The 20511-nt window shown below is 43.2% G+C and overlaps 6 protein-coding genes across 7 annotated transcripts; 3 read left to right on the top strand and 3 right to left on the bottom strand.

Annotated features, from left to right (window-relative positions):
* The first annotated feature begins 113 nt into the window (after nt 1-113).
* On the top strand, nt 114-5324 carry LOC129585736 (putative N-acetylated-alpha-linked acidic dipeptidase). Its single transcript, XM_055478554.1, has 20 exons — nt 114-681; nt 1086-1356; nt 1450-1690; nt 1880-1954; nt 2197-2261; nt 2395-2426; nt 2491-2586; nt 2663-2748; nt 2877-2911; nt 3049-3079; nt 3258-3311; nt 3391-3476; nt 3586-3649; nt 3741-3808; nt 3889-4054; nt 4119-4135; nt 4247-4327; nt 4385-4556; nt 4622-4721; nt 4796-5324. Exons 1-20 carry the CDS (start codon nt 485-487, stop codon nt 5130-5132), a joined length of 2274 nt encoding a protein of 757 aa, XP_055334529.1. The 5' UTR covers nt 114-484; the 3' UTR covers nt 5133-5324.
* LOC129585737 (uncharacterized) lies at nt 5306-8118 on the bottom strand. 2 transcript variants are annotated; one of them, XM_055478555.1, is made up of 7 exons: nt 7875-8118; nt 7694-7807; nt 7218-7522; nt 7122-7151; nt 6418-6950; nt 6028-6354; nt 5306-5966 (listed from the first exon to the last, which is right to left on the bottom strand). In XM_055478555.1, exons 2-7 carry the CDS (start codon nt 7790-7792, stop codon nt 5449-5451), a joined length of 1812 nt encoding a protein of 603 aa, XP_055334530.1. In that variant the 5' UTR covers nt 7793-7807; nt 7875-8118; the 3' UTR covers nt 5306-5448. The 2 variants fall into 2 exon arrangements, with proteins under 2 accessions (XP_055334530.1, XP_055334531.1); XM_055478556.1 differs by having other exon boundaries at nt 7888-8118.
* A 122-nt stretch (nt 8119-8240) lies between these two features.
* Nucleotides 8241-11207, bottom strand: LOC129585899 (uncharacterized). The gene is made up of 5 exons (XM_055478803.1): nt 11083-11207; nt 10625-10909; nt 10486-10541; nt 9800-10094; nt 8241-9120 (listed from the first exon to the last, which is right to left on the bottom strand). Exons 1-5 carry the CDS (start codon nt 11155-11157, stop codon nt 8656-8658), a joined length of 1176 nt encoding a protein of 391 aa, XP_055334778.1. The 5' UTR covers nt 11158-11207; the 3' UTR covers nt 8241-8655.
* Nucleotides 11208-12177: 970 nt separating this feature from the next.
* LOC129585910 (uncharacterized) lies at nt 12178-13504 on the top strand. The gene has a single exon (XM_055478817.1). It carries the CDS (start codon nt 12402-12404, stop codon nt 13179-13181), a length of 780 nt encoding a protein of 259 aa, XP_055334792.1. The 5' UTR covers nt 12178-12401; the 3' UTR covers nt 13182-13504.
* A 1906-nt stretch (nt 13505-15410) lies between these two features.
* Nucleotides 15411-17566, top strand: LOC129585888 (E3 ubiquitin-protein ligase RNF126-like). Its single transcript, XM_055478786.1, has 7 exons — nt 15411-15595; nt 15756-15914; nt 16094-16172; nt 16275-16482; nt 16693-16892; nt 16955-17070; nt 17153-17566. Exons 1-7 carry the CDS (start codon nt 15539-15541, stop codon nt 17228-17230), a joined length of 897 nt encoding a protein of 298 aa, XP_055334761.1. The 5' UTR covers nt 15411-15538; the 3' UTR covers nt 17231-17566.
* Nucleotides 17567-17677: 111 nt separating this feature from the next.
* On the bottom strand, nt 17678-20410 carry LOC129585905 (uncharacterized). The gene is made up of 6 exons (XM_055478808.1): nt 20255-20410; nt 19774-20089; nt 19673-19703; nt 18818-19512; nt 18568-18708; nt 17678-18483 (listed from the first exon to the last, which is right to left on the bottom strand). The coding sequence occupies exons 1-6, from the start codon at nt 20288-20290 to the stop codon at nt 17849-17851; spliced, it is 1854 nt and encodes a 617-aa protein (XP_055334783.1). The 5' UTR covers nt 20291-20410; the 3' UTR covers nt 17678-17848.
* Nucleotides 20411-20511: the final 101 nt, after the last annotated feature.

The following is a 20511-nucleotide window of genomic DNA, read 5'->3' as shown; positions in this document are numbered from 1 at the left end:
TTCTCAACGTTGTCGTGTCAAATTGCTTATCATATCGCGTCTGGAGTATGGATAAATTCTATTTGAAGAAGCACAGTATGAATGAAAACGTCATAGTGCGACAATTCAATTTGAGAGAAAATGTTATCTTCACACTAGCCGAATGCCTGTTCGCAGCCATTTGGAATTTGGCGATTCCATCGACAGGCTGTTAAGTTCAGCAGAATAGCGCTACCACATACCAAACAGTCATGTTTTTCATTTTTGTCGGTCACATTTTGCGGGAATTTAGTGGCTGAGGATGCAATCGAGCCAACAGTTAATCTAGTGCCTGATTTTGCAGAATAACATCTGCATATGCGCCAGAGCGCCGGCGTGTACAGAGATCTGTGATTGTAACGCTAAGTTCCAACAAACCGCTCCACGTTCCAATTTATTTTGCATGTTTTCCGGTGGCGTCACCCCGCCATTACTGCGATAAATTTAAGGAATATAACAGAGAAATATGCAGGCTTCAACGAAAGCATTGTTTGCATTTTTCGCACTGTTGGCCGCAGCAACATTAATAGGAATCGGCATACTGGTAGGCTATTATGGAATACGACACCCTACAGACAGTATTCTACCTAAACTGCCGGACGAAGAAGTTCGGCAAAGATTGTTTGCCAATATTAATAGCGAAAAGATCCGGGAACATCTCCGGTAAGCTGTTATAAAATTTATGATACGTTCCTTCACTGCATATTATCGGACGCTTTTTAATGAAATAAGGCGATAAACGAGTGCTTTATTTCACCGCATAATTAAATACCTGCTGTGCGAAACTGTAAGCCTAGACAAACAAATTTATACGATATATAAATAATTATTAAATACTGTACATAGTACATAATTAAAATAAGTGCATTAAAAGATGTAGAATATCTACCTATTTTATAATATTTGCAGCAGTGTTGCATAAATGGCTTTGAAGTTGCGGCTAGCGCAACCGCACATGTGTTTTGCACGGTTAACCGTTTCTCTACTGGTACCGTTTTTATGCCAAGTTTCGTACTCGTACTATTGGAATATTGTACTTTAAATTTGTATTATTTTTCGCTTTGTAGATCGCTGACACGAAAATCCCATCCATCAGGAACAATTGCCAACGATGAGGTCGCAGAGTACATATACAATTCTTATAAGAATTCTGGACTGGAAGGTGTCCATTATGCGAACTATGAAGTATTACTATCGCGTCCCAACGAAACAACACCAAACTCCGTCCAGATTGTCAATGCAGACGGTTCACTACTGCTATCGCTAAAGTATTGTGAAAACACAAGCGGCACTTTCGATAATTCTTATTTTGCTTACTCTCCCGCCGCATCTGTCACAGTAAGTAATACCCAGTTGCTAGAATTTCCGGTACTTATACGTTTCCACCGCATTGCGAATATTCCAATGTAAACTGTTGTTATTTTTTCTCAGGCTGACACCCTCATCTATGCCAATCTGGCACGTGATGACGACTTTAAACGCCTGAAACAGGAAAACCTGAATGTAAACGGCAGTGTCATTATTGCCCGCTATGGAGGATTTCGTGGAGATCAGGTGAAAATAGCGGCAAAGTATGGTGCCAAAGCGGTGATGTTGTTTTTGGATCCATCGGCTGTTGCTCCTTATGGTATCAATGAATCGCAAGTTTATCCGAACACACAATGGATGCCTGGTATGTCCGGACTGTAACCACGAAACTCCCTGTAGTAATTGTCTTTTTGCGGCATGGTTTTGGCGTGATCGCTGTTGTCCTTTATTTTGGCATTTACTCGTTTGACAGGTTTTTTCATCTATAGTTTTATTTTATCGATTATCGTGGTCTGGAAAAAATGCTAACAATATATTTTTGTATTGCTTTTAGGGTCTGCCATGGAAAGAGGATCGGTGTTCTTGGGGAAGGGTGACCCTCAGTCCCAGGGATTTGTTTCAGAACCTTGTAAGGCGTGGCAAATACTATATACATTAAACAAGGAGAAATGATACCGAATAATAATTATATATGTACATATATTTTTGCTGAAAGTGATCACTTTTATCACAATCACATTACATAATCAAATCACTTTTAATCACAATTTTTGTCATTTTCATGTTAAACTACAAATTTGGGTAAAATAAGAAAATAACAGCACGATGAATTACTATTAATATTTATATTTATTTCATATTGTACGTTAGATGACAAGCTGACATACAGGGCACAATCCGACCCAAATGATATGCCTCAAATTCCTGCCACACCCGTAAGTATTGCAAACTTCCTATACAAGCAGAGTGCTCTGATTAAGTATCTTCCATCTTTTCGAACCCTGCTTACATTAAATCCATGCAGTATTGGAATTATAACAAAATCCTAGTACATATTTTCTTTTTTAGATTGGGTACGAGGACGCTCAACGATTATTCGAGTAAATGAATAAATTTGAAGTTATAATAAATGTTTAGGCTTTACGGTGCACATTTGCATTTCAGTCTGATGCGTGACAGTACAAACAGAAATCTACCATCTTCTTGGACGCCTTCGCGATTCATGAACTACGCCTATGGAGGCAAGTTGTCGAATAATCGGTATGGTTTACGATCTCCAACCGTTTTCGGTGCGCAAAACCGGCATTTCTATAAGTCTTTGCTTATCCATCTGTAGGAAAATAACCCTTACTACAACCAACTACGAAGTCTCGAAGCGAATACGAAACGTTATTGGGCGCATACAGGGATGCGAAGAGCCAGGTAAAGCGAGTCATAATAATGTAATGAGCGCTTTTTTTCCAAAATGTTGTATCTAATCAATTTTGAAGAAAGTGACTTGCAGTGGAAAGGTTCACACGAAAATTACTTAAGAAATTAGTCCGTTTTAGATCGCTACGTCCTTCTGGGAAATCATTACGACGCGGTATGTGCTCTCAATAAATAGAACTATTTTTAGCACCATCTTCCGTTTTTGGTGTACAAATTTTTATAAGAATGTAAACGTATAATATATGACAAATATTGAGGAATTTTGCATAACGCTTAACTGTTCTGATATAGTGGACAATGGGGGGAATCGATCCTAATAGTGGTAAGCTGCAGTTCCCGTTCGCTATGTTATACAAGTGTCATGTTTACATCGTAATTCTTAGCTATATGCAAGTACTTACTATAGTGTGAGAAGTAAGTAAGTAACGTCTACCTATAGTAAGTTCCTGCTATATGGCTAAATCAGTTTCAGTTTATTTAAGATTTTTTTTATACTACAGGAACAGCCGTACTTTTGGAGCTGGCACGAACTGCCGGTGAACTTCGAAAGTCGGGTAAAAATTGTGCTACGTGCAAATCAAAAGGCTCTGCCATGCTCGCACACGTGTCGTAATCCTTTGATCCAATCAATAGGTTTCTGGTGTCCCAGGCGCACAATCGTCTTCGGTTCGTGGGATGCGGAAGAATACGGTCTAATCGGTTCCACTGAATGGGTGGAGGTAAACGCGTTCTATGGATTACTAGTATAGGGCCAACCCGGTGAAACGGCGATAATGATCAACCTCGGACTTACACAATTAGTAAATTAGTAAATTTGTTGTGTTGCAGGAAAACTTACAAATTCTTCAAGAACGGGCTGTTGCTTACATTAACGTGGATGCAGCCGTACGAGGTGCGTACCGTACATAAAACTGAAAGCCTCAAGCATTAAGGAAAATTAAGTACTGTGTCAGTTAAAGTTAACAACAAATGCAGTATTTCAGGCCGGATATCTTTCTGGGCATTGTCCATGCCGTTATTGGATAAGCTGATTTACGAGTCGACAAAATTGGTAAATTCTTGCACTTTATTTTTGTATTAACTGTGCAAATCACTTTTGCAAGGTCAGATTGTTGAAATACTAAGCGATAGGTGCCAGATCCCCACAATCTACTAAGCGGTGTTGCCAACCCGTCCGTTTACGACATTTGGGCCAACACAAGCGGTCGCCCAGAATCCGGTGGAATACCAATAATGGGCAAAGTGGCGGCCGGGAGTGATTATGCTAATTTTGTTAATATGGTGGGAATCACGTCCGGTAAGCAACCTGAATTCACCTTATGCAAAACAAATCAATTTTAACACGTGCGTTCATATTGCAGCGGATATTAGATATGTGGTAAGATGGCCGTAAATTGTTACGGTTGAATTTAAAAATTTCCGTGTATGGCCGTTAATGAATGGCTGCAATGGAGAGGTGCCCAAAGGTCAACTCTGTGATCCGCTTTAGGGGGAAAAATCCAATCCTGCATACCATACCGGTTTTGAAACATTTGAATACGTTGAGAGACATATTGATCCTGATTTTAAGGTAACGAGAAAACAATTTTTCAACATTGTTAAATACAGCTGGCGACTTTTTATGCAGTACCATGTTGCGGTTGGCCAAGTTTGGATCGAAATTGTGCGCGCCCTGGCCGAATCGGACGTTTTGCCGTTTTCCATTGTTGATTTAGCGAGTGATATGTATGCCTCGTGGGAAGTATTAAAAAACAACATTGCCAGTCAGCAGCACCCGTTTTCGCATGAAATTAATTTAGGTAGTTACTGTTGCATACAAATGGGCAGTTGCATGTAATTGCAAAATTGCACATGTAATTTCCAGGTGCGCTGTCAGATGCAGTACTGACTTTTGGAAATTACTCCCAAAATCTTAACACTCTGTTGGTCAAACTCAAAGGCGACGGTGGAATGCTTTTGAAAAAGTATGCCGTTTGGATGCTGAATTAATTATCTAGTATTGTTGAGAATTCAACTGAACTTACTGTTTTCATTTTAGTCGTACTCTTGTTAATGAGGTCAACAACAGGCTTATGAAGGTCGAACGGATGTTCGTGGATCCTTCCGGGCTGCCTAATCGACCGCTCATACGTCACATTCTGCAGGCTCCAGCCAAAGCCAACGCCTATGGAAGCTCTAGTTTTGCCGGTATTGCTGACTGTGTTGCTTATGCCAACGAAGCCATGGAAAAAGGTGACGAAGGCGGCAGGAATTATTGGATCAATCAGCTGAAACTCCATTATACCAAAGTGGTGCAGATGGTCAATCGGGCTGCTCGATTTTTGGCCGTGCCAGTTAACAATAACCATGAATACACAGAAAGTTTATCGCGATAAAAATCGTGGTTGGTGTTGCATTGTTATAATAGATATTTAACAATATTAATTTGTTATCCGTACTCTGGTACGCGTGATCTCACGTTACCATCTTTTTGTTATATTTATCAAGTATTGGGTGCTTCTCTCGTCTAGCAATGTTGTGCTTGCGCTAGAAGTGTTGCTGCTTATGAATAAAAGAAAGACGAGCGATCCAGAGATTTTGTTCATGTTGCGGTTTAATACAAGCCGTTAGGTTAATTGAATACAGATATCATAACTACGAGAGATGCTAATAAACTGAGATTCTTTAGAATTCTGCGCTCTCTGTATTGCTTTACACGATATTATTCGGTGAACCAAAATTTGTTCGGTTGCTGTTAGCAAATAAAAGGGGCTGCTGTTCCAGCATTTGGTCCTGCGGTTGTTCGTCGCCCGTATCCTGCTCCTCATCGTCTAAAACATTATGATGCAGCTCGGACTGTGCGGGCTGGAAGTCCGGTTGCATAGGCGTGAAATCCCTTCGGGGATTCATTCTCTGCACATTGAGTGACCTGTATCCACCGGAAGCCGGCTGGAAGGCGGGCGACGGTGCGGGCTGAGTCAGACTGCCTGAAGAAGGTGCGTAGCTGTTATAGTTTCCACTTCCGCCGCCGCCGCCTCCACTGCCACCTCCACCGCTGCTGTACTGTCCACCGAATGATCCCGACCCGCTGCTTAATCCAGCACTTCCTCCTCCACTGCCTCCACCGGTGCTGCTGCCTCCGCTCGATCCATACTGACTGTACTGGTTGCTGGATGAACCGCCGGCTTGTGCACCACCGGACACGCCGAATCCGCCGCCTGACAAGCCGCCTATGAAAAAGGTCAAGTTATAAGAAATGCTAATACAAAGAATAATTGGTCTGATTCTCACTGGAACCGGTAAATGTCGTCGAACCCGGTGCATTGCCGCCTAAGGTCAGACTGCCGAACGCCGAACCGGTACCGCTGCCGGTCGATCCGAATCCACCGCCCGAGCTGTACTGCGAACCCGATCCAGAGCCACCGGAATTGTACTGCGAACTTCCCGAACCGCCACTACCACCGGAAGTGTACTGCCCTGAATTTCCCGATCCGGAGCCACCACCCATGTTGTATTGACCTGAGCTTCCCGAGCCACCGCCAGAATTGTACTGTGAGCCTCCTCCGGACGATGAGCCAAAGCCTCCTCCACCACCGGCATTCAGTTGACCACTGGCACCTAATTTTAACCAATTTATACACTAACTAAATAATGCAGAAGTGATATCAAGGAGATGCAAACCTCCGGAAGAGCCTCCGCCTCCAGAACTGCTACCGAACCCGAACGACGAGTCACCGGTGTACATACCGCCTCCCCCGCCGCCTCCTGAGCCAAACGAACCACTTCCGCCACCGCCTCCAAATGAACCGCTGCCGCCACCACTGCTGCCGCCGCCTCCGCTTCCGAATGAGCCGCCGCCGCCTCCCGAGGTGTCACCACCACCAAAGCTGCCACCGCCCCCGCCGGTTGTAGCACCAAAACCTCCTCCACCCGATGAACCGAATCCCGAGCTTCCACCAGACGACCCAGAACTACCAAAACCACCGCTACCTCCGAAGCCTCCACCGCCGCCACTGCTACCGCCTCCGCCACCAGCACCAAAACCGCCGCCGCTGCCGCCACCGCCACCGCTCGAATATTGTCCTCCTCCTTGGATTAAATTGCCACTGGCTCCTCCGGCACCACCGCCTCCTCCACTACCGCCATCGTCCAAAAATCGCACATTTGCCCCGGCGTACAATCGTGGATTGGAATAATAGTAGAATTGGGCCGAACTGCAAAATTTAATTAATTCTTTACGTTATTAGTTTTGGGATAAGACTGACCTTTAAGTAATAGTAAAAATATGTCACTAATTATTATTTTAAAGGAAGTTTATTTATGAGCGTAAGTTGCGTAACTAATTAATTCTAAAAAGATAACAAAGAATAGCAGGTTATACTCACTTGCCACAGCGAACATTGTACCAGTAATCGCTGCAAAAAGAATAATTCCGATTAGCCCAGGCAACACAAAGTCAGTCCGCTAAGTTCCCGTCGTACCATGTAAGCGTGATCTGGTTGAACAGCGTGGACACCGGACACAGGAAAGTGTATAGCGGTTGGTTTGGTTCACAGCGATGGTAAACCTGGCAACCGGTATCCACATTGACAAAGTATCCTGGCGATCGCATATTGGAGCAAGCAAATGATAAACCCCGTGGAATCTGCATTAAATTTGGATATGTGGAGCCGGGGCGTGCGTTCAGTACTAAATTCAGCACTTCAGCCGCGTTATACGGACCGCGCCCACGTAACTGATCCAGAGCGGAAAATGCGGGAGGATTTTGGGCATTTTGAGCGTTCACCTACAGAAGAGAGTATGCCTAAATTTTAGCGTCAGTATAGAAAAATAATTGCCGCAATATCTTTCAAAATTTACATTATAAAAAAGCCATGCATATATTGTAAATGTACATAGTTACTTTTACGGGTGTTTTTGCATTGCATGCTTCCTTGACATTAGTAACAATACTTACCGAAAGGATAAGGTAGCCGGAAACTACAGCCGCTATAATTCGCAATCTTGTCCCCATTGTTGGCGTTAACATCCACCTCACTGCTGATAAACCCAGCATCGCGAAATCCAACAACTGAAACAGTCCGCCCGTGGAGACAAAGCTTGTATACTGTCCGTCTGGATATACAGCGGAACCGTACCGAATGTCAATACCTGAGCGACTGTTTGTCCACTCAGACTATCGCTTTTTATCAACAATCCTCCTCTGCCCCGGATGAGTCTACTGTGCTGGTAACTAGTCACTAGTAACCAGGATATTGCGTTATCATAAACATTATGCCAATGAAAAACCTGTTGCAAACGGTGAGAGCGCCGTCGAAGTGCACAGAATCTTCAACAGTCGGAAGATGAGTTCATGCTGGCTGTTTTGATAATCCGCTCACTGTTTTTATGTGACCCAGCCCGAGTGTATGGAACGCGATATGCTTGTCATGTCATAGGTGTTTTTGCAACCGTCAACACATTTTTAAGCCAATATTTATTTAATCTAAGACAAGCAGCGACAATGGGAGATGTACGCAACAATAGACGCCTATACGTTCTGGCATCCAAAATATCATCTGGCTAGCATCGCAAAACGCGGCTTTGTTATACACACGGGGCCATATACATATCTCGCATATTAATCACATCTACCCTTTCGAGCATTGTATTTTGCCCAAACAACAGGATACCACGCGTGTGTGTGTGTGCTGAGCAATAATCAGCACCTGCTGCCGCGGCACAAAAATCACCAAAGAAGGATCTTTAGCTGCCATAGAGAATTGATATGTTGATAGACATTATTTTGGCGGATTACGGGTTGTAGCGATAGCCAAAGTGCTGAGATAAATCGTGCTGGTAGTATTCAGTGCCCAGGGAAGTTCGTTCCAAACTGGACGCCATTAGCGGCTACTTACTTATGCAAATATTACTGAAAAATTAATGAAACAGACTATTATCATTGAAATTTCTCAGCACATGAAATGGCTGTAGCGCACGAAATTTTACTGAAGCCCAGGTAACAGGTAATGGAGTTAGCGTAGTCGGTAAGGTCACCGTTGATGTTGTTAAAGATACAGTTGGCGAAGGTGCCACCGATGTTGTAGCGGCAGAGAAATTCGATACCGTGTTATGCATAATCCGGACGGTTTCATTGGTCACGGCGGCCTCGGTACCAATTCGGGTGCCGTTGCCGACGGTAAGCTCGGTTCGAGTAATGTTCAACAGATCTGAGTTTTCGACAGCGCTCCCGTTTTTTATGCCGTCAGGAACTGTCGATATATTGCTTGGACGCATCATGAACAGAGCCGAAGTTGCGTTCCAGAGCGAGAAAATTTCTACGGTGGCATTGCCGTCTACTGGAGCGGACGTATCAGTTACTGTGGTGTTTGCATCCGTATGGATCTGCAACAGGGAAGATATGTAATGATTGTCATTGTTCCTTGCAAGTGCGCTATCTTATTTTAGGCGCTCTATTTCTGTTCTGCATATTGGTCGATGAAAAATTCGTGGTTGCGCTCTTCTTGAAACCCTGCGAATTTGGTTTTAGAACAATTTTATGTTGAATGAAAAGTCAGACGTACAATCGTGTCTTCAGTCAACGGGGGATCGTGACGAAGTCGACAAATTTACGTCATGCGCATATATAGGCAACCATTTCAATAACAAAATTAGTTGAAAGTCCAGTGCACAACCAGGCAAAACCTCGTCATCTATTCTTAAAAATTGTCTGCAAGTTAAGTACAATACATGGTGCCGTCTTGGTATTTTCCTTATTCAAGGTTACACATCTTAACCACTTACTTTTCTAGAACTTTGCGTTAAAGCAAAGCACAGCAACAGTTCGTCTACGAGTAGTTGTACTGCGCTTGCATTTACATCATGCGACGAATTACCGATTGAGAAGTACTTAAAAGTAAGCCTTGCGTTTATACAAATACTGCTATTTTTATTTAATGACGCATTGTCACGTATAATTTTGCATTCATTTAAAACAAAAGCGCAACAACAGACTTCGACTTTTATTGCGTAAAATGAAAAATTTATGTGTATTGTAGAGGAGTATTGTATATGGTTTTATTACCATTGTGCTTTGGTTACCGGCAAAAGGAGGGGCAATTAACTTCATGCTGGCATCGGCAGGTATGGCTTGTTCTGGGCTTGTTATATTTGCATCCGAGAGATTGCTGTACTGTTGCAGCTCTCGCAAATCTGCGACAAAGTCTTCTTGGAAATCATTCCCAGTGATGCCCTGTTCGGTAGTATCATCGTATGTATCGCCTTCGAATCTGCTCGACGCTGTGGTCGGCTCATCATCCAGGAATTTTCCAGTATAATGCTGTAGTCGGGGGTTTGAATACGAATAGAACGTTTTGACTCTGTCAGAGGTGGATAAAAATATAACAAACTTTTGGGACGTATCTTTTGCATAATCATTTTTTATGATTGTATGACCTTATCATTATAACCGTACGGTCCGTGCCACGACCGAAAATACAAGCTTATTGTAATTTATGCAATTTAGGAAACCACGCAGAAGCCATAATTAAAGCGGAATTTATAAAAGTAAAATCGTTCCACCTTATGTGAAAATGCAAGTGCACCTATTGCAGCTAACAAATATGGAAATTAGCATATCCTTACGGAGCATAACTATTATTTAACGTGACATCTTTTGGTTTTTATAGCTCAGTCGATCTGTACGTACGTACTAAAAAGTAAGTCCTATCCAGAATTATTTCCCAAAGGTCAAACATCGAGCGCACTTACTTGGAGCAGTCGACATTGTACCACCAATCGCAAACAAGAAGAATTTGGTTGAAGAGCTAAAAAAGGTCGCAACTGCACCAAAAGAATACTGAAACCACGAGAGGTGTCAATAGCTACTCTAACTTTTTGCATAACTTACTGTTTGATTTGGACATAAATACGAGTACATGTATTCATTCCTCTGTTCACACCGATGGTACACTTGACAGTCAGTCTCAGTATCAGCATAAAACCCTGGCTGAGGAACATCGTCGCAGGAGAATGTAGTTTTGGGAATGCGACTGAACATTGGGTACGTAATTCCTGGAACAGCCGCGTTAATCGCCTTTCGAATTTCCGCGACGGAACCGTACTTTAAAGTCCTTAGTTGAGCCAAAGCTTGTAAAGCTGATACTGATCGTGCACCTTGCACCACGGTTGACATCTTCAAGATCCACAACGTCATTGGGAGATGACACATAAGTTTCGTTTTATCATTTTAGCAATATATATATTGTCTATGCAATAAATGCTTCACAGTGTACTGCTATTAGACCCAGTTACGCTATAAGCTCATAAATCAATGGTATTAAATTTTTATCTATGTGTTTACCTTACCAGGCATACAATAACACATATATGGAACAATTTCCGACCATTGCCGGCACCGTAAAGGGGTTTGGTCATTATCATCTCGGGAATATCTAACGTCGGAGAAGAAAACGATATCCAGAGTTTGTCTACTAGCGTGCCTCTGATAAGGTTTAATACCTACAGCATTTGACTTTTATAAGCTTCAGAGTGCTTGGATATCAACGGCAATAGCTGTTGGATTTCCCTTTCTTTATTCTTTATTAATCCTTGTAAGCTAATTGAAAGATGCAAACACATCAAATATATTTGCCAGTTGGAAAAGTTGGCAATATAATATTTATTGCGCCTTAATTACTTGGATACTCGGCTTACGATTTGTTTGCAGTAGAGATTACGAATAATGCGGTATAAATCTGTTTGTCTGCATTCGCAAATATGCATGCTCGTTGTATTTGCACTTAATTTTGCAGTAACTTTTGGTTGTGTTGCACTTATATGCTGTTAATCGTGGGTGTTTATCGCGAAAACGCAAGAAAGTGCTGCCGGAACTAGAAGACCTCTGGGAACAAGCCCGTCAGCTCGGTCTTAATTTTATGTTGCTGTAAGACACCGTGACCTGGAAGCTCTTTCGGCCAAAATGAACACTAACAGTCTGACACTATGTACGAAAGTGGGCCAAGTCCTACCCTCAAAACGAATCCCTGCGGTTTGCCCTGAGTGAGAAATGTTTTCATTTCTTTGCAACAAAATCGTTTTAATCGTCAGCATTTTTGATACTCCACAGACAAAATCAATTGTATTAAGCCATCCACTTTCAAAACTATAGTACGGGTACGTACTAGTTTAATTACAACAGTCTTTATCTTGTTGTGCTGTGCTGCTTGAACATAGGCAGTCAACTGTACAGTGGCGTAGGGAGGTATGGGGCCACGGGGCCGTGGCCCCCCCAAAAGGAAAATTTTTAACATAGAGCCTATGGACGTGGCCCCCCCCCAAAGCCAGTACTTAAGGCCCCCCCAAAACCGAAACCTCCCTACGCCGCTGAGTCAACATATTCAATATTATGGCGTATTGACTGCACAAAGTTAAGGTCTCTCAGTAGTCATTACGATGCTGTACCCACAAAACACCACTCAGAATGAAGACATTATCGCACAATAACACAATCGTACAAAACTTCCATATTGCCTTCACATCAAGCGCTGTTTCTACTTAAAAACTGTTTGTCGCTGCCGAAATTGTTGTATCTCCTTAGAACCTCACCCTGCTGGCAATTCCCGGAAGAATTGAAGAAATTTGATGAAGTCATCCGTGCGAAAACAGAACAGCTGACCAATGTGGCAATGATCAGCTCAGTCTGGACACAAGCCTCGCTACCTACAAAATTTGGAGGCCTGGGACTGGTCTGTGCAGCGGACGTCGCGTTAGCTGCCTATGCGGCATCGGTTCACGGAGCGGCCGACATGGTGTGCTGCATTACGGGCAACGCCTCTATGAAAGAAAGGACCAACAAGCTAACCGAAGAGTGGAGTGGACGTTATTCCCTGGAACCCCCGCGGATAGAAAGCCGACACCTTCAGTCGGCCTGGACAGCACTGCAACAGACCCAGACAGCATCCCGCATGATGGAGAATGCCGACGTATTTACCTCTGCTCGCTTGTTGGCTGCATCCTCACCGGAATCGCGTGCCTGGTTGTCTGCTTTGCCGGTAACAATATTTGGAAATTTACTGGAGGATGCCCACTTACGAATAGCCGTGGCGCGCCGGCTGGGAGCTCCAGTATGTCAGATGCACGTGTGTCGATGCGGCAGTACCGTGGACAGTCTCGGACACCATGGCCTGGTCTGCAAGCTGGCGAAAGGAAGGCTCGGTGTCCACGCCGTTCTGAATGAAGCAACCAAGCGGGCTTTGACTTCGGCAAAAGTGCCTTCCTCACTCGAGCCGGTGGGCTTAGACAGAGGCGATGGAAAGCGGCCCGACGGGGTGACAGCTTTCCCGTGGAAGAATGGAAAGCCGCTAGTGTGGGATGTTACCGTGGCAGACACTTTTGCCCAAACTTACATCGGCCAGACGTCCAGAGCGCCGGGGAGTGCAGCGGAAATCGGGAAAACCGAAAGTTAGGAAAGTACAGCGGGCTGGCAGATCGCTACGTTGTTCAACCGCTGGCGTTCGAAACTACGGGAACATTCGGACCGCTGACGAAGAAGTTCTTTAAGGATTTGTCGAGAAAGATCTGTGACTGTACAGGCAACCCTCGCTCAGGGGAGTTTTTGCGTCAGAAAATAGGTATCGAGATTCAGCGAGGAAATGCAGTATCTGTTCTCGGTACTTTTAGTGACATGGTGGAGAAGGAGGATGTGTATTTTGCCTTCAAATTAGCTAAACGGCAATGAATGTCAAGGATTGTTGTTTTTGTTACTTGTGTAATACGCTATGTAATTCAATAAAGCGCTGAAGGCATTGAAACTTCCATACAATCGAACAATCCTTATTACCGTATTACCAATACCGTATTCTTAGGCTAACTGGTGTGCAATACATTTGATTTAACATTTCCAGAATACTACTGATGAAAGCGAAGGACCAAGCGGATAAGCGTATTCCGTTTTTTCGACAGGAAATCCGCACTCTGTTAACATAGTTCCCAGCAGCTGAACCACATGGACGTAGATTGGTCTGGAAGCAAATGGGGCAAGAGCGGCGTGATCACTTGCGTTGTACGGCTTCCGGTTATACCAGCACACCAAAACACTGCATTCCAGTCGGTGCACTTCCCACCAACACCACATCGAGAACACGCAATGCGTCACTTCCGTCGCTATTGTCACCAGCAAAACCCTCAAAGCTACCTCTCGATAGGTAGACGATTCAGTGGAAGAACAGCCTCCCAAAATCATTGCTGCAATCATGACAAAGTGGAAAAACGAGAACCCTCTACCACAAATTATTCTGGATTTCAAACAGTAGCACACCCGCCGTACTGATGCCAACGGCAGTAAATCACTTTGTAGATCCGAAATCAGATGTTGCCGATAATACTCTCCCAAACCGAAAACAAGGCGCACAACATTCTTTATCAGGCCGACTAATACCGACAGATTGCATAGCGCTATTAAAGATATCAAGCCGACTGAACCAATTTGCGCCACGTGTAAGGCGATTGCAGCGGTCAAATTGGGGTTTGTTCCGGTGGGCCCCATCTACAATCAAGTACAACATGGAAATCAGTATGTTGTACGTTGGTGACGCTTACATTGAGCGTAGTATCCCTTTTACAAATTTGTGGCTTGCCGTTGCAATAACAGCAATGAAAACTACTTTGGCATCTAAAATGTTAGAATGTACATCATCAACGCCTGCCGAAATGCGTGAGCGGGCAGCACGAGTGTCTTCCCTGCCATCGCACAAAAAATAACAACCCGGAAAAGCGTAAGGACCAATAGAACCGTTACGAGAAGGCCGATCAGTACCACTCGTGCCCATTTTTCTCTCGATCTACTTTTCTGGAGCTTGGCTGATAACATTTTAGCTGGATTCGAAACAATTAAAGCTGTAATAGCAGCCATAATCTAGAAAGAGCAGAGAAGATGGAGATATACGTTGCAGTCAATTAAACATCAGTCATGTATTTCAGATCTCGGACTAGTCGAAATAACCACACGTAAATACGTTTTGGAGTGTGACCACTGCTACCCAAACGATCGATACCTTCTGGCTTTGTTTGCCCCTCCCAAACTACTGATGCTTCATGCTGGCATGGGTTGCATGGCTGCGCCTTCTGATTATTAAATTTTCGTACGATAGTTAACAGTACAACTCCTGTACCGGCAAAACCGCAAAATGTAGATGCAAGAGTACATAAGCGCAGTGGCCACTGTAAAAACTGCTGCCATGTTGGCTGGGCTGAATGCATCAATTTCATAATATGAGTTGTCTGTTCTGAGCACTGCTTATTGTTTACAGTAGCGCCGTTTTTGCTATCAAATACTCTGTGTTTTTAACTTTAATTAGTGGAAAATGAAAATTTTGGAGTAGTGCAAATAAATCTAAAATTCGTGGTCGTAAACCCTTATTCATCCGGTTCTATGTTCAGCTTGTATCTATCTACAAGCGCAACACTTATATGCATCCATAAAGTGTTTAAAAAAAAGTTTAAATGTTAAAAATATTGCACTAAATGATTTCTAATTACTGTAGTTATTTCTGCCACGATATCTAGCGATTCACGAATTTGTAAGGAAACTGCAACTTAAAATCAGCCATGCATAATCGAGGGTGACCTTTGAGTACATACATTTACAATGTTTCCAGGGTGATTTTTTGTTCATTCTATATACTTTCAAAATCGTTTTGCTCTTTCTGTAATGTACCTCGTACTCGTATTATACATGTTTTGCAATTGTCTACTCTGCCGGCATCGCTGCCCGCCACTTTTGTAATAATTCTCACTGCTAGTTGCTCCAATCCTTACAGAAAATATGTCGGCTGGTTATTACTGTTTCCAATGCCGCAGTTATTTTGGCTCATTTCCATCGGTGCGTTATAATTTTCAACGGCTAAGCCGGTATTTTTGTTATTGTTGCGGAATATGGCTATGCATTTTGGGCATCCACTGAGTAGCCTGCAATAACGGCGCAAAATTTTATCCATATATTTAGAAGTAATAACTACATCGTATAAATTCTACACTCGCAGGAAAACATTTTTTGCCCTCGGTGTGGCCAAGGGTTTATACAGGAAGTTGGCAACACCAACAGCAACTTTCCATTTGGACCAACGGTGGAGGCTTTGGATGACAATAGGCCTGACATGCCGTCCCCTGAACCCACACCGCTAGAAATGCTGTTAAACAGGGTAACGTTTGGTATATCCCCATGTGGATATAAATTATGTCAGTTTCATACTTTTGTGCGTGTTTATGCTGACGGCTACGAGCATATTGCTGAGAATTAATCATTTATGACTGGTATTCTTTATAGTAATTGTGGTGCTTCGTTCAGCAGTTTTATCTAAATGTACTTTAATTGTATTAGTTCACTCAAAGATTACAACAAGAACAGGGAAGTGCGAATGCTGGCGTATCTGGAAGGAGCAGCGATTCTCGCAGTCAGCGTACGTGGGTATTTCTTTACGGGAACGTTTTCGTTATTTTTTGTAAATGATCGCAACAGTAACATATTTACATCCCAAAACAAGGCCTTATTGATTTCGCAGACGCACCACCTATTGGCTTCAGCATTCAACTTGTTCCCATCATGGCAACACCCAATGAGCAGGAGGTAGTGGCTTCGCCGAATTCCGTACCACAGAGCAGTCCAGCTATCCCGACGCATTCCACACTCCGAGTCGGTTCCGATAATACAGGATCACGTCCAGTGGAACTCGTGTTCCGAATTGACCGCGATGGCAATAATCGCCCGCAGTAGGTAATAATAGATCTTCCCCATTGAACACTGTACATGTCATACTGCAATACAACATCTTTGACTTTCCTCTTTACATTTAATATTATAAATCAAAAATTTAACTTATCACTTTTGGAGTGTGGCTGCCTAAACAACTCAAATGCATTACCGAAGATAATCGCAGAATGATGACCTTCTGTACATGATTATGTTTTGCTAATTTTTAGTTTGAATGTTAACGTCAGCCCCTATCTTTTGCGAGCTGTCCTGGAAAATCAGGCAGGCACACAGCAAGCCCTTAACCGTAGCGTCAATGACCTGATCGCCTTGTTTGGCGGGCTAATGGCCGGAAGTGATGGAACACCACCGGTTACAACAGACGACCTGGAACGAATTCCTGTAGCCCCCGTTACCCAGCAAATGATAGGTATTAACTTGATCGTGGCGCTCTTTGCACGTACATATTTATCTCTGCAACGTGTTTTGCAGAGGATGGAAAAGCTTGCTCTATCTGCCTTGACCTTTTCATTTTGAACGATCCGTTCAAGGAGATGCCTTGCCATCATCAGTACCACGTCAACTGTATTGAGAGATGGCTTTTAATAGTATGGTTGCCTTCTAGAATCCTTGTTCTGTGTTATAATACATTCTGCACATACAAAATTAGTCAATGCTGATTTATTTCAGCATGGAAACTGTCCAATTTGTCGGACTTCGTTGAGTGAACTGATATCACCTTTACACGACATCACAGAGCCGGATTAATTAAAGAAGCAGCATTCTGCCTTTTTCAGTAGGCCAAAACGGCGTTGTCTTCCTTTCAGATTTCTCCAGTTTTCCGTCGTCATCAACATCTAAGGTGGAATTGCTTACAAGTTACAATTGCTCTAGAAATTGAAAATAGGCCAATATGCTCTATAAATTGGCCAATATGCTGTAAAACTACTGGTATTATGCTAGTTAACTTCGGAGCTCTTTCTTTTTCTCTTCTTAGTTTGTTTTTCTGCGAGTATACGAACGATATTATTGAGCCTTGTATAATGTGATTGTACGGATGTCCCTTATCCCTATGTAAAATTTTGGGGCAGTAAAAGGTTTTTTTTCGGGAACTCGCCTCTTTGCAATGGCGCACGTGTATTTGTTTTGCAATGTACGGATATTGCAAACTAGGCACAACACACACAGTATATATTAACGACAGAACTAATCGAAATGACAACTATTTTAACTGCACGGCGCACTGTTACTGTACATAGCAGTGCAATGTTATTTTTACCCGGAAAACACAATTAGGATACAAGAACTTCTACAAATTTGCTTTTTTTATCCGCCAGTATTACAGATGCAAATTAAGACTTGGGTTTGTGCTAACAAGTGATTTGTCTATTTAAAAAGTGTGCCTTGTCCAGGCTGTTCGCTATGAGTAAAGGTCAACTTTGTAAGAGAGTCCGATGAAGGCATCGCATTAGCTTCTTTCCCCGGAACTTTAGACGCATCATCATCAGCAAACAAGAAATCGGTATTCGAGTTCAAATCCGCCCCTTTTCCATCAAACACTTCTAATGTCGTATCTTTAAGCGGCACTGAATTGAAATCCAGGCTGTCAACCGGTGTTGGTGCGTCCAGATTTTGTGGCAGCCGGAATCGGGCTGGACTGGGATTTGGTGGTGGCATACTGGTCATTGCCGGTAACCGCGGCTGTGAATTGGCTTCCCTTCCAAATGAAGCGCTCTGGGCGACGTTGCTGCCATTGGCTGACCAAACGTTGTTGTTCATATTATTCCGTAATTTCGATTGCGATGCTCTGCGTGACGCCGAATCATTGGGCGTGGCCATCAACCCAAATGGACCGCCTCGATCTGGCGTTTGGCCGTTCACATTTAGCTGACCAGGTTGAAGGAGAAATGGGGGAGGAGGGGGCGTGGGCACATCGATATCTGTAGGCTGTTGCATCGGCCCGGAATCGATATCCAGCGGACCTTGCCATTTTTGCGAATTTAATTTCCCGAGTTTTAACGCTACACATTTAAGAAACATGTCTAGGTTATTTATGTTTCACACAATGAGAAATACAGGTTTAACCGCAAAAACCGTTGGCCGACCTTGGGGTGGATTATTCCAAACACCTGGCGGTATGAAGACGTTGTTTAGTCTGGGCAGCGCAGTTGTGGTCGGGAATGCAGGCCAAGCCGGAAAACGATCAGAATCGGTCGTTTGATTCTCAGGCGGCACATTTTCGACACCTTGTAAGAAGAACTTTGCAACGTATACGACAAATTTTTTACGAAGCTTGGCATGTGTGATATTTGAAAAATTTTGAAACAATGTTTTTTTCCAAAACTTTAGCATTACCTTGCTGATTACGAGAAAATTCTGAGATGATCATGGAAGGCATAGTGGTCGTTGCAAGCAGATCGGGCTGCCAAACATTTTCCTGTTTATTCATCCCTTTCCATTCGTCGGCATTTGCCATAGGCTGCTTTTCCTTGTTAAAACTTTTCGGCACAATTTCTTGCTGGTAGTTTTCAATATATCGTGGCATAAGGTCACGAGAGCTCTCGAATGACTCCGATTTCCTCTGCGACTCAGATGTGGTCCATGATGTCAAGGGGTTTGGCTGCTGTGGAATGGTGAATTCCGGTATTGCGTTATTGATCAAAGGAACCGTAGAGATAACTGGCTGTTGTTGATTCTGATTCAACGTATTTTTGTTAGGGTCGTAAGAGAATCCTGGGCTTTCTGTGGGTGGCAGTTGGGGGCGTTGTCGGTGGTGCGATCGGCGTCTAGCCACGGGAAAGCGGAAAACACTACGACTGGGCGGTAATGTGGACGCTGGGGTGGTTAATATCGTCGACGCTGCTGTAGATGCCACTGGAACTAAAGGAGGATTATTCCATGAATTAGTAACGGCATTAGTGGAATCAAGAAAGGGCAGAAATCCAGGTTGTAAAGGAGGCGCAGCTTGGGAAGTATTTCCACTGTCCAGAAAGGTCACGTTAGGTCCAAGATAAATCCTCGGGTTAGAATAATCGTAGAAGTCCAAAGATCTACGCTTAATATAAATAAGCAAAGCTTTATTGTAACATTCACATGCTACAATATTAACAGGCAACGTTATTATGCTAAAGCTACCTGTACAGAACTGACGGCGAGTTGTTTACGATTATATAATAATTAAACAAAATTTTCGCAGTACTAGTAGCATACTTTGCGCACTGGACATTGAACCACCAGTCACCTGCAAGAAAATTTTTTTTTATTTTTTTGTAAACAAGGTATAGGTAATTAAATCTATTTAGAATTTTTACAGTTCAAAGTAATCTGATTGAACAGTTTGCCTTCCGGGCAAATGTACGTGTAAAGCGGCAAATCCAGCTCGCATCGGTGGTACACCTGACAGCGTGACTGCGGTTCTATGTTGACATAGTATCCCGGTTGGTGGACTTGGGCGCAAGAGAAGCTGAGATTGGTGGGTAATGCTTTCAGATCCGGATAATCGATGCCCGGGCGGGCTGTTTTTGTGATGTTGACTATCTCAGCATCGGTTAATGGACTTCGTCCACGAAGAATGTCCATTGCTTTGAATGCCGGTATGGTCGTCGTAAATCCATATTGGGAACACACCTAATAAAACACAATATTTCCATGGAGGAGCTAAAATAAATCTCATTGTACCGATGACCTGCATTCGGGACTGTTTAAAGTAATCACTATTAGCTGCGATTGCCAGTGGCCCAGCAGCATACTTTATACTACGAGAATATACGGCACATACGATTAGACACATACCAGACACAAAAATGCAGAAATCCCAAAATTCCTCATAATTCGCGTGCAGATGTTTAATAAACCTTTATATTCTGTTCCCAAAAATGGCACAAAAGAATAGAGCTTACGGGCAGTCCATTTAGAGACAAATATCAGAAGACAGCTCTTCAAGGTTTTTTCTTGGCAGTCTGAATATTTCTAGTTCTAAATTGTAAGTGCGAATGCTCGATTTGTTATGCTCGACTACTGACTACCCTTTATGAATTGCGTAGTGTTAT

Source organism: Paramacrobiotus metropolitanus, unplaced genomic scaffold (genome assembly GCF_019649055.1).
Source record: "Paramacrobiotus metropolitanus isolate TYO unplaced genomic scaffold, Prichtersi_v1.0 Parri_scaffold0000018, whole genome shotgun sequence".
NCBI classification, from domain to species: Eukaryota; Metazoa; Tardigrada; class Eutardigrada; order Parachela; family Macrobiotidae; genus Paramacrobiotus; species Paramacrobiotus metropolitanus.
Note: the sequence above shows the minus strand (reverse complement) of the source record. Positions and strands in the feature narration are given on the sequence as shown.